The sequence below is a fragment of the Ciconia boyciana genome, chromosome 1 (genome assembly GCF_034638445.1).
Source record: "Ciconia boyciana chromosome 1, ASM3463844v1, whole genome shotgun sequence".
NCBI lineage: Eukaryota > Metazoa > Chordata > Aves > Ciconiiformes > Ciconiidae > Ciconia > Ciconia boyciana.
In genome coordinates, this window is record NC_132934.1 from 150,939,827 (window position 1) to 150,953,677 (window position 13,851).

The 13,851-nt window shown below is 38.8% G+C and overlaps 1 protein-coding gene across 1 annotated transcript in view; it reads right to left on the reverse strand.

The window, feature by feature from the left end:
* Positions 1-587: 587 nt before the first annotated feature.
* Positions 588-13,851, reverse strand: part of UXS1 (UDP-glucuronate decarboxylase 1) — a 66,274-nt gene continuing 53,010 nt past the window's right edge. The window contains exons 10-15 of the mRNA XM_072849775.1: positions 13,247-13,366; positions 8,914-8,957; positions 7,625-7,685; positions 6,074-6,131; positions 3,532-3,635; positions 588-1,435 (exon numbers count right to left, since the gene is read on the reverse strand). Of these exons, the coding sequence (XP_072705876.1) occupies positions 1,304-1,435; positions 3,532-3,635; positions 6,074-6,131; positions 7,625-7,685; positions 8,914-8,957; positions 13,247-13,366 (519 nt within the window). The 3' untranslated portion in view covers positions 588-1,303. The remainder of the gene's footprint in view (positions 1,436-3,531; positions 3,636-6,073; positions 6,132-7,624; positions 7,686-8,913; positions 8,958-13,246; positions 13,367-13,851) is intronic.

The following is a 13,851-nucleotide window of genomic DNA, read 5'->3' on the forward strand; positions in this document are numbered from 1 at the left end:
CTTTGACCATCAACGTAAAGATACTCAAAAGCTAATGAAACATCAAACTTTAATGAGATAAAGTCAAGTCACTTTGCTTGATGAGATTTAGGATTTTCAATTTTGAGTGACACTAAGCCAAAATACCTTTTAAAAACTCTCTGCCAATCTCCCCTCCTAAGCATCCATCTTGGGTATTAAAAATAAAGAGGAGCTATTATAAATAAGGGGAATTGGATTTTGTTTGTTTGTTTGGTTGGGGTTTTTTTGTTAAGATGACAGGCATAGTTATCAAAGTTGAAAGCATTTGCTAGCAATTTAACAACTGCTTAAAATAGAAACATTCCTCCATTAGGCAGGCTGAAGTTAGACTCTGCAGTTTAAAGAAAATCTTATACTCCTGCATCACTATCAACTACCTGAACTGGAATAAATCATGATGGTTTTGTCCGATCTATTTCAATAGACATCCTCCAGCCCTTCCTATATATCTGTTAAGAGACAAGCACTGAAAGACCAATGTTACTAACTTTGAGCCAATTATTTACAGATTGTTACTTTCTAATTAATATACAATAAATGCACAGACGTGTAATGCCAGAAGTGCCCACAGTGGAACCCTGAAACTAGTAAATAGAAGTTTCAATATTTTATTAAAATAGCATATTCAACCACTAACCAATACATTAACTTTATTCCCAGAGTACGCACAACACAGTAGTGATTCAAAATATCCTCATCCATGGTCATCAATGAAAATATCTCAAATTCAAGTGTACAACTAAAACTAAACCTTTGAAAAAATCTCTCCTTTAAAGAATACATAAAGCTCTCATACAGAATTCTTTTAAACTCCTCTATACTTAGATGTCAGTGTCTCTCACCTGACAATACCACTAGCTTTTTTTCTTATGCATAGTAGAACATCTCATATTTTATAGTACCCATTTTATAAATAAATTGGCATTTTCCATCCCGTTTGTGTTTATCTTCAGCTTCACAAAGAAACCAGTAAATAAAACTGTCAAGGACAGTCACAACAAAATGATCTCACAGCAAGATATAAAACTTGAAGATACTAAAAGATGCTCCTACTCTATTTTACATAAAAAGACAGATTTAAAAAGTGCAAGGCAAGATTTGCAGGGGAAGGGGAATATTTGTTATTTTTAGGCACATCGACTTCTTTAAAGCAAGCTTCAGAATGAAATTCCAGTTTGTTCTTCATGATACCTGTTTCAAAGTCTCTCTCAAAAAAAAAAAAAGAAAAAAAATTACATCCGTCAAATGTCAAGCAGGGAATTTCCTGTCCAACTAATAGTCTTCAGTTATGTCTTGTTCTTCCTTTTTTCATCCTTGCGGGTTTTGGTTTGGGTATATACTGATTGTTCGCCTGATACTCAAGTTCTTTACGGAAGTAATGAATTGCTTTATTCAAACCTTCTTCCAATGGGACCTGTTCCCAAAAGTGAGGAGAGAATCATATCACTCTAAGTTCACATCAGCTCTTTTCACAATAGTATCTTTTTTAATACAGCTATCACAAGACTGCTAGGAATTCTCATTCTTAGCCAATATAAGTATTAACAGCACCACATACTGGTTACATCTCTGCACTGCTAATGCATGTTAGCTTTTAAACATCAGATATTTTCTGACGTAGTAAGTCAAAAAACCCAACAAATTTAAATCTCATCAGATGGTTATGATTGGTCTGTTTAGTGTCAAAACAGACTTACATAATTCTACTTTCAATTCATAATACATTGAAAGAGATAAGCACACAGAAATTTAAGCCTCTTCTGTTTTTAATGATCAAAGATCCTCTTTCACAGAATCTCACAGAATGGTATATACCACACAAAGGTATAAAGGTGGTGGGGTTTTATTTTAGTTTTTATTTCTTTAGTGCTCCATTGATATACAGAAAAAGAGATACAAATTATTATCCAGTATCTCATTTGATATTCTTAAATCCTATACAAATAATTGTAATTCCTCATATTCTATGCCTGTATTTAAAGACTATGATTTGTAGACAGGAACAACAGAAATACTACCCACTTTTCTCAGGAGCCGTACGCTCTGACATGCTTGCTGATACCATCATCAATACAGGAGGTTAAAATAGCAGCACAAAATCTACTTGCCTTGATGTACCAACACTGTACTGCTACTTCAGAGTAAGTTTTGGTACTGACTGTGCCAAACACAGAAGGTCAGAAGTATAAAAGTTAACTGTTACAAACCTTTAGTGATTGTAACATTTGCCATTGTCCTTGTGCTTTCAGGCATAGTCTATTAATATCCAGTGAATCCTTTCAGAAGTGTTTGGAGTTACCTTTTTCTATTAATAGGCTTACATTTACTAGATAGGTTCACATGTTTCCTGGAAAGATTTTTGTCTGCAAATCTAAAAAAGCCTACAAACCACTGTGCTAGCTAGAATGGGGAGCTGGCTAATAAAGTCACGCCCTTTCTGGGGATTAAGTAGACCTTACCTCCCCAAACCAACCAGCTCTTATCATCAGCTATGCCTGGTTATACACTTGCACAGTAAACTTCTAAAAGGCCGAGACAGGAAAAAACAGCAGCCACAGGCATTTTGCATTTCTTGCATATTAGCTGTGCAGCACAACCACAATCTTGACATCACCTCAGATGGCTGGCAACTAAGCTTTAGAGGTGGAGAGACATTATTGTGGGTGGTGAGATGTTAGACTAACCCTGAGCACATTTTGAGCTTATCAACACACAGAACAAGCTCTGAACGTATGACACCTACGTATAGTATAGTATGACACCTATGTATGTACGTACACCTCTAGTCCAAAATAAGGGCTTCTTATTCTGGTTTACTTCAGTCCACCAGAATAAAAAAACCCATCAAAATGTGTCATCTCTCTCTGGCTAGCTTCTTTTTTTCCTGAGTTTCTCGTATTTCCCTTTAAACAAACTCCAAAAACCAGAACACTTTTCTGGTGCTCATATTTCTCCCTATTAATCCAAACAAACTTTTTGGTTACAGTGATGTTACAGATCATCTTAAAAATAGTCTTACTCCAAAGATTTTCTAAAAATTAATAGAATATAAGCAATTTTTTCCTTCCATAATGCATGTTACCACAGCAAAACAGGAATGAGGATTGCAGCAACAGCAAACTCATTAGCTCCCTTAACTATGTACCACGTATTTCAAAGGAGTCATCAGGCTTACAGGAAGGTAGATACTTCATAATATGCATGTGAAAAAAGTTAAAATGCCTATCCTAAAAAGGTGTTGGTTTTTTTTTTTTTCTACTTAAGTCTATTACAAATGGTAATGCTAATATGCTCTTCTGCATGGCACAGGCCATACAGTCTTACCCAGCAGTTCTTGAATCGTGAGCTAGGGCAACATATGAGAGCGCGCCTTTAAAACAACTGTCCTGGAGATTGTGTTAAGCAGATATTCTGATTAACTGAAACATACCATTACCATGTGGTCCTCCCCCATCCCACTCTGCCTCCCTGTGTTTTTGCACACAACAGTAGTAATACAGCTGTACGTACCACAGGTTCCCAGCCAAGCAATAACTTGGCTTTTCTGATGTCAGGTTTTCGTTTCTGAGGGTCATCCTGTGCTTCTGAGAGAAACTGGATTTCGCTCCCACTGCCTATTAAACAAGAGACTGTGCATTACCATCCACAATTCACTATGCTTTGCATTTACATCTTTCCTACCTATTGGAGCATCAGGTCTTTCTGCAGCTTTCTGCTGCATAATTCTCCCACTGAAATGCTTTCCACACACACAGCTATACTGCATGCAACAGCTGGGTGAACCAGCTGTCCCAGAGCAACATGGATTCACAAAGCATTTCACAAAGCTTTCAGCATGGATTCACAAAAAGGAAGTTATGCTTGACCAGTCTAATAACCTTCTACGATGAAATTACTGCCTCAGTAGCCAAGGGCAGAGCAGTGGGTATCATCTACCTCGACTTCAGTGAGGCTTTTGACCCCATCTCCTATAACATCCTTATTCAGGGCTGGAGGAGCAGACAGTGAGGTGGATTGAAAACTGGCTGTGTGGCCGGGCCCAGAGCGTGGCAATCAGTGACACGAAGTTTAGTTGGAAGCCGGTAACTAGTGGTGTAGCCCAGGGGTCAATACTGAGTTGCTGATACACCAGAGGGCCATGCTGCCATCCAGAGGGACCTCAAGAAAGGAGACTCAAAAATGGCTGACAGGAACCTCATGAAGTTCAACAAGGAGAAGTGCAAAGTCCTGCACCTGGGAAGGAACCCAAGGCACCAGTACATGCTGGGGACCAACCAGATGGAAAGCAGCTTGGCAGGAAAGGACCTGGGGGTCCTGGTGGACACCAGGTTGAGTATGAGCCAGCAGGTCGAGGGAGATGATCTACCCACTCTACCCAGCACTGGTAAGATACATCTGAAGGGCTGGGTCCAGTTCTGGGCTCCCCAGTACAAGAGAGATGTGAACATACGGGAGAGAGTACAGTGAACAGCTACTAAGAAGATGAAGGGACTGGAGCATCTCTCCTATGAGCTGGGACAGAGAGCTGAGAGAGCTGGGACTGTTCAGCCTGGAGAAGAGAAAGTTCGGGGGATTTTATCCATGTCTATAAATACCTGATGGGGGGGAGTAAAGAAGAGGGAGCCAGGCTCTTTTCACTGGTGCCCATTGACAGGGCTACAGGCAATGGGCACAAACTGAAATACAGTCTGAACATCAGGAAAAGCTATCTTACTGTGAGGGTGACCCATCACTGGCGCAGCTTGCCCAGTGAGGCTCAGGAGTCTCCAACCCTGGAGATACTCAAAAGCTGTCTGAACATGGTCCTGGGCCACTGCCGGCTGTAGGTGACCCTGCCTGAGCAGAAGGGTTGGACCAAATGACCTCCAGAGGTCCCTGCCAACCTCAACCAGTCTGTGATTCTGTTAGCACTTTTGCATTGTAAAAGGACTTCGCTTCCTCTTTGCCCACTCCCTCTTTGCTCCAGTCTGATTTAAATAGCCAACATAGTACTTGCCTTTCCTTATAACAATACATAGAAACGGAACAATTTCTCTAACCCAGTCTAGCAAATAGCTTATATGCCATGTTACTGTGGGATTTTACGGATGTAGAACTAAACCGCCTCTCCAGGCAGACTGAAACAGATCAAGTTGTTTGTGAACAAACGGACAAATGGAGGTAACAATTATTCTATGTGCCTGATGGGTTTGGTGCTGTGATTTTCAATTTCCTTCCCTGATCTGTGGATTCACAGATGTTTTCCTGAGGGGATAGTCTTCTATTAGAAACATCACATGCACGAGCTTCTGTACTGTATGTTTGAACCTGTCTTTGTCAGTTCCCTCAGAAGCACTGCTGGAATTTACAGACTAAAACCCCTTGGCTAACGGCATCGGTATGTTTCATCTCATTAGGAAGCCGCACTAGAAGACTAAGCACAGCCCTTTCCTTCCATTCTTGAGAGCTCTGATTTGCTACAGGTATCAGAGCCAGAATGAAGAGAAAAAGTCACAGTGTTTTCTTCCCAGCCACATACAAGGGAGGTGCTGACAGCCCTTGCAAGACTCACTGGTAGATCAGTGAAAAGTAGAGAAAGACTGTCACCACAGCATGAGGTTTTTAATGGTAGCTGAAGGAGAACAGCTTGCATAATTGTGAAGAACCACCTTGCTGAAGTATCTGTATTTTAGCTAAGGTGTTATGCAAGACATTTTCATTCATGTGTTTTACATTTCATTTATGCGTTGTCCTTGTGCCAAAATAAACCTAAAAAATGCATAAACATTATACAAAATAATGGGTATAGATTGCACAGGTACACAGAAAGACTGTATTCATTCTACTGTTCGTGCAATATTTTACATACAATTAAGAGGATTTGGATTATCTTATTAATATTTAATTATACAATCAGGATACAATTAAACGCCTTTGATTTTAAGAAAGAAGTTATTAAGAAATCCAAAGACCAATTAAATTATCCATATATTACACACACTAATCAAGTAATAATAATCTAATGACAGTAAGTACTTCATAAGCTTCACTAAGAATTACTTATCATACTCACCAACCAGCTTTTTAATTAACTGGGCAAATTCTAGGATAGTGTGCTCTTCTGGGTTTCCCTAGAAATAGAAGGGATATTCATTACAATAACAATAAAACATCTTACGACATGGTGGCTTTCGGACATGAGATGATTCTAACAGGGTCATGTTAAACTCTGAAAAAGCTAAATATTATGCCTTATTCCTACTTGGATGAAAAAAAATGTAACTTTGACAAGCTCCATACTTATTAGAAAAGTTGCCCTCCATTACATTTGCCTTGGTAATTCAATGTATGTAGGGGGGTGCCCAAAAAAAAAAAAAATCAGTCTGTAAAGAATGGGCAAATGCATCTCAGCCACAGTAAAGGCATAGACCACTCAGCAGCCCACACAACCACATCATCAGTTTGAAATCTGTATTCAAGGGCTTTGCTGAGTTGAGGACAGATGATATAATGAAGAAGTGTGCTAAATTCTCACTTCATCCAGAATTACAAAACCCAACCTATTTAGCTGCAAACAATTGCTTCTGCATTTACTACATCTTACATATTAATATGTATAAAGGCTACTTGCTTTCCTATACAATATTCCTTTTCTTAACCCTCTTTTTTTTAAACAAATGCACTTGAACTCCTGATCAACATTTCAGAACAAGATGCTGAAAGCTTCCTGTTAGCATTAGCTCACCTTCATTAGACTCAATTCCCTCCATCCCTAGCTTTCCTTGTTGCAAAACTTTTCTTAATACATAATTTGACCTAAAGCTGAACATTTAGGTACATATAGATTTAAACACTGAGTTTTCTGGAGACAAAATGTGATGAGGTTTAAAAATATCAGCATTTGGATAAAAACATAGAACTGAATTTATGGCCACAGTAAAAAAAGGAAAACCTAGTGAACAACTGTCCTGCAGAGCTGAATACCCGATCTGGCAAAAGTTGTCATACACAGAAATGACCTGGCATATGCATCCTTTTTCTGTTCTTATATCCACTGCTGAGAATAAGGTGACAACAAATGGGACAGAACAAAAATCCTATTAGAAAAGTTAAGTTCTAAGCAGCCTTAACCAATATGAGAAAATTATACAATCAATACTATGCCATTTTCCTCTAATCAAGGCTAGTATGAAGTTATTTCTCAATATTTAGAGCTAAGTATTCCTTCAGTGCTTTTTTTTTTTTTCCATTAAAACCAGTCTTCAATAATTTCCTTGGTGTATTTTGTGTGCTCCCCCCCATTTTGTTCATTTTTCTTCATATTCTAATTACATAAATCTTTTTGCTAAAATAAATGAAAGATTCTAGCAAATTTATCCTATTCTTGGAACTGTAAGATCTCAACATCTATGGGCTTAATCTTCTTATTTACATGAGAGAGCATGTAAAGCTTCATCTTCTTATTTACATGAGAATACATGGAAGAATACATTATCCATAATGGAAAGAGCTTTTTTTCCTCCATTTGTTTCTTTTAGAAACCACCATCAGTGACAAGGAGGAAAACAGAGGGGGTGATGGCCACTGCACAGTAGACACCGAGGAGTGGAGCTCTCATACTCACCAAGTTGACAGGACTGCTGACATTGCTGTTCATCAACGCCACCAACCCATTCACAAGATCACTACAAAGAGAGAAGAACAGATTGAGGCAATTTCCACTCCCCTATAAATAGTTTTCTTGTCTAAAAAGAGAGCTGCCTCCTCAAAGCTCCAGTAAAGCAGATCAGGCAGCTGAGTGAGGAATGCTGAAATCAGATTTACAGTGTATACTTCAATGGGTGCATGTTTTCTCAGCTGTTTGTTCCACAGTCCCTATTGTAAGATATACTGAACTGGAGGTTAGTTTGAAAGGGTGATTATCTTCGGGATACACTGGCTATAGTTCATCTGAGCATATGAAAGAATATAAAAAAATATCAAGTTACTAAAAACCAATTAATACTTCCTCTTCCCTCCAGTACCCAGGTATATTTACAGGCCCATTTCGAACATATTTCAAACAGAATAAATTGTAAGACAGAGGCACGTGACACCACCTGCTTTGCAGTTTGTTGTTTGAATTGTCTTCTTGCTTGCAAAAATTCTTAAACCAAGTTTGTTAAAAAATAGTAATTTGGTGTTACCTCCGCCCAGCAAAATAACCCAAAGTTATTTTGGGTTATCAGCAACAAACTTATCCGCTCATCCCTGGACATACAAATCCAGATACCTTTCATTATGGCTTATAATCAGAAAAGGAGTGGCTACTTTGAACTGATGGGGTTTCCGTAGCATCTATCACCACTGTTATTACTTTCAGCAGAGGGTAAGAACATTTCCAAGCGGAGAATGATTAAAACAACCCAGAAGCCTGGCACAGAAGTTCAGCCAGCACGACAGAACAAAAGACTGAGGAACAGATTCACTTTTTCTTGGTGAAAGTACATTCTGGTCTTGCTTAGATTGCAAATATTAGCTACAGCAATACCCTCTCAACCGGTTCCTTGCCCCAGAAGGGGACACGTTGCATGCACAGTACGCACACCGACCACAGCACCCCCGAAGACACAAGGTGGCAGCATTGCATTAAAATGCAAGGACTGACAAACTGCTCAGCATTAAAGACTTACCTGCCCGTTACCCGCTGTCCCTTGAAGGGAAGAACACATTAGCATCTCAATTCAAAGTTCTAAACCAACTAACACTTTGTTTCTTGGTACTTTTAAAAATTTCAGTGTCTCCCTTCTGAAAGTAAAGCTGGCCTATGAATGAACATAATTTCTTTGACTAAAATGCACATGCATACAAAGCTGGCCAACCTCAAAGAACCATCAAGTGAAGTAAATGTTAGACAGCACAAACAAAGCTTACCTGACATACTGGAAAGCTCTTGTCTGAGTTCCAGGTCCATAGACCTAAAACCAGATGAAAATTAGAAAAGTTACATAAATATAAAAGTAGTCGCTAGCCCAATTATCTTTTCCTCAGCATTCTAGAAAAACATCCCAAGGAGAAACACCCGAGACACAAGCTCAATGTTAAAGGAATGGAAAAAAATGTGCTTGCAGAGCCTTTGGCAAAGTATCAGTTCTTTGAAGGTCTTCTTCCTCTTGGATGTGCCTCCAGTAAACATATCCTTAGGCATTTTGTTAACCAGAACTCTGCCTGTAGGAAACATTCTCAGGGATGTAGGACAGAGTGATGCTTTGTCCTCTCCTGGAACACTGAAAGAGGCTGCAGCATGCACTCAGCCAGAAAAGAGCACCAAATATTTAAAGCAAACCTCAGACTACTAAGATGTGGTTATGACGAGCAATTTTTATTCGCTCATTAACAACAGCCAGCTTCAAAGAGACCAACAAATGTTAGTGGTGTCTAAAAAAAATTGTCAAGAAAAATAGCACTGTAAGGATTTAAAGCAATCAGGACCAAAAAAAAAAAAAAAAATCATGTGGCTCTAAATATTACTGCCTAGGGAAATAGGAGGTACAATAATTTCTAGAGGATATGACTCCCAGAATCAGCTGCACAGATTTGTATCAAAATCTTAGAGGGGAAAAAATAAAAAGTTTTCTCAGGTTATGCGCTGGCACTTAGGAGCAAGTTGTTCAAGTTCAAACAGACATTAAAATATACTTAAAGTATACATAATGATATCAGATAACATTTTTTCCACAGTTTAATTGCGTGCAGTACTAAAGTCCCTAGAGCATGAATACTGAAAGCTATCGGTAGGCATATTTAAGTGGTGAAAACACTTAAGTTTAACTGGGGATGTACGCATCTTACCATCAACCTGCTACAACAGTAAAGCTTTTTGGAAGGACAGAATAGAAAGCATGTTTGTTTTCCTAGGGGACAGGAAAGAATACAATTGGTATATAGGCCATCATCTGTCACTTGGTAAGCCTGCTGCTCTCCGAGGCCAATTCAGAACCAGAAGAGTTCACATTTCAGTAGGCATTGGGTAAGATCAGGGGTTTAAAAGTTTACCCAATAACTGATTGAGGAATGTGCCAGGAGAGCACCTGACAGCCTGACAGACTACCAGCGCAAACAAGAAGCAGATATTATGTATGTATATAGAGCTTCCTGCTTGTTTTCTTTTACCTTGTGGGATGAGTTTTACAGAACTAAGTCATTTGTGCATGATTTCTGCGAAGTCATCCTTGTGGCTACCCTTCCTACGTGCAGGTGGTGGCTGGAAAATACAATGTAGTTTCCTCCTCCCAGTTTCTCTTAATAAATCCTTCCTTTACAATAATACAAAGCAACAATGGTCACGTTTGCATGCGCTATAATTTCTTCAAATTAAAGAGATAGTTTTCTCAAAAGATTTACTCCATTTGAACAACTACTTTGAACCAAGAGATTGAATACATTCAGTTTCTAAAAAGGTCAACACTTGGTATTCCTGTCAACCAAATTTGTGATGATACAAGGGTGAAATTTTTTTTGTCTGAACTACTGCTTATTGCTGATAATTAATTTTATTTGACCTGGTCAGCTAAACGACTCTCCTCTTAGGTCTTTTCTCATATTCAGTAATTGTCAATGTCAGACAGTGACTCCCTACAAAACAGTGATGTTGGGCAAAATGTTCTATTTTATTCTCTATTACATTCTTGATAAAGCCTAGAGAGCATGGCAGTTACAAAAACAAAAAAAAGCAAGCTTTCAATATTCCCTCCCACAGAACAGCACTGACTTCAGACTTCCCTTATTGATGCTCTGAAATATCCCAAGGATTGTATGTTTTAAAACAAGATAACTGCTTCATATTTAGTAAGGCTTCACAAAACTTCCAGTTAGTGTTCTCTCTGTTCTTGTTATAAAAGATTACAGTACTACTTTCAATAAAACTTGAGAAACTAAGCATAAATAATAAAAAAAAAATTGAGAGGCCAAATATGGCAATAGCTCACTATATGCACTTGGGAACAAGCTTGAAAAATGGAGGTACCTTCTGACCCTCTGTAGGCTAGATAAGCTTTCTAAACAGCATTTAGAGGCTCAGACTTTATGCCCCAGGATGCCACCCTGGGAACATACAATACTGACAAACCAGTATATTGTTACACTCAAATTTTAAACAAGCAAGTCCTACAAGGGCCAAAAGCATCAAAGCAAGAAGATCCATCCTCTTGTCTGCTTCTACTTGCTTAGTGTCTTGCAACAAACAGAACCAGCCTCAACCTGCAGCTCTTGGGAGACACCTGGGTAAGAAAATGAAACTTTTTCTGCAGGAATTTGAGTGCTGCTTTTTTTGCGGTTTTGAAAGGAAAAAAAGTACTGAACCCATGTGGTTGTGCAATTAGCCTATTCAGTGCTGAAGAGACTCCTATCAGTAGAGACTAGGCAAGCTGAGCTCACTGGTTTTGTCGGCTACTCAAGACTAAGCCCTGACATCTGCAGTCTTAATGCTGACTTATATGATACATTAAATGTCATATGTCCTAGTAAACACTTGACATTAAGTCACAGTCAGCATCACACAACTGCTACCATACTCTGAGCACTGACAGTGCTTTGTAGAAAAAGAAGTAAATCTCTGGGGGAAAAGCAAATCTTTAGGAGATGCAATGAACACAGCATTGAAATTACTACAGGCTTGTTACTCTGAAATAACCACAAGCCTAAACCAGAAATTTAGCAATGGTCAGGAACAACAAAGTAGCCAAGATGCATCACGGACAATGTTAAAAGATAGTAACAAATTGACTAAGTCAACAATCACTGATAAACAACAAGCAAGTAAGCAAATGCTGACCTCCAGAGAAGACCAATCTTTCAAAAATTATCAGTATACTTAAGTCAGGTGATGTGCACTGCTTTGCAGGATATACACAATTTGAGCTTTTTTCATTTTATTTTTTATAAAGAGTTCTAGATTTCACCCTGTCAGTAGGGTAGTGTCTACTACCCAAGTTTTGCAGGGGGTAGCCATATTTTGGCATATTATTTGAAAAAGATTAAAGTTAGGCGAGATCTACCACAGGACACCAAGCTTCCTCTTGCCTGGACGTGACTTATTCCCTGGTCTAGACTCTTCAATGCTCTGTCCAGTTTCAGATTTTGCTCTACAAGAGCCCAGGTAGTAGGAGCTGTCACAAAACCTTCATCCTTTTCTCCTTGGATTGTCTGCTCTTTCCTAGAGGAATTCCTGGCTGAACTCTGGACTTTACAGTCTCCATTAGAAGGAATACTGTCTCAATCTCAAGATAGCTGCCCCGTGGAGGTACTTAGCAAGGTTTTTAGTTATTTAGCAGAAGCCGTTGGGTGGTTTCCGGGCACTTCACTCTTGTAATCTAAGCAATATTAACAAATATTTATATGAAATTTCTGTCCTATGTCACATAAACTGTAAATGTTTCCATGAGCTCACAACTGATGTCAGATTCCAAACGACTTCGCCCTGTTTCAGGATGTCTCCTCATTTATTTTACATATCCTCATTATTTTATAACAGTAAACGAAACAGGATCAGGGCATAGGTCAGGCACTGTCTGTATTGCTACATTACCAGCAGCATCTTTGGCAGAGTATTGGCCTGTGCCAGCTCTTGGGTCTCCCAGACAATATTGTGACATTGCTTAAGCATTATCAAGAGCCAAAGACCATTCACAGCAAACAGTTTGGATGTGGCAACTTGCTTCAGCAGGAAAATTTCGTTGTACAGATGTGGGTCGTGCCACACCAGTTTGTCAATGGTAACAAAAACTAGTCCTGGCTGGCTTTATTTACTAATACGTGATGTAGCCTGAAGGCCTTTAATGTTACATTATACATGGAAAATTTAGGCTGATCTCCAAGCTTGCAAAAAGACATTTAGATGCCTAACTTCCAAAAAGGGTTCAGAGAAAGTTCCTCAGCAAGAAGTACCAAAACATTATTCTGTAAGCTGTGTCACGCTGTGTCCTCATAGAGAGTTGTAACAGACAGAGATTCAAGTTCAGGATGACTAAAACATTTTCTCAGATTGCAACTGGTAGCCTTATTTCTCTCTGGGAAAGGAACACCAATACCATCAACAATGCAAATCTTGGATATCTAATTCTATACACTTGAGCTTGATATACAGAAAGATTAGATTTTTAGAGGGGGGAAACCTCAGTGTGTTCTAAAATTGAGCCTCTTTCATAGCACATGAGGACAGGATATAAAGATGGACAACTCTTCACGTCACTGAAAGGTCATTACTTACTGTTAGTGGTTCTCCCTGGAGGGCTTGCAGGATAAAATTACTGACAACTCTACCATCATTCATATGCATTCGAGGACCAAAGGTATTGAATATTCTGGCAACCCTCACTTCAACTCCTTCCTGTAGGCAAAGAAAAAATAATTGTTACCACCTTAATAAGAGTGCCTTTCTTCCTGAAAGTGCAAATTAACTCTCCCCTGTTCAAAAGCTTTCCTAAGAATCCTTCTTTCAGCTTTAACAAGCATTGTTTTCTCACCATGAAACACTTCCAACCTCTCATCAACACTACTGGAAACTGTAGTGCATACAGCAAGGTAACGTATACTAGTTCTCAGTATTTGTAAAGCAGATTCTAAATCAGTGCTAGAATAGCTGATAGTTTCAGCACATGCATTTTCTTCCAACAAGAACTTTATTTTTCAATAGTACCCTTCCAACAACAACTTATTTCACCTGGGACTTATCTACATTTTCTGCACATAAGTAAAGTCTCATAATCACCAGATATAGTACCAAGGTAGCATTTCCAAAGATGAGAAAAGTTGAACACTTCAGATAAGTATCTTTACCAATGCTATAAAGTAAGTGGCTTTGTAACCACAGCC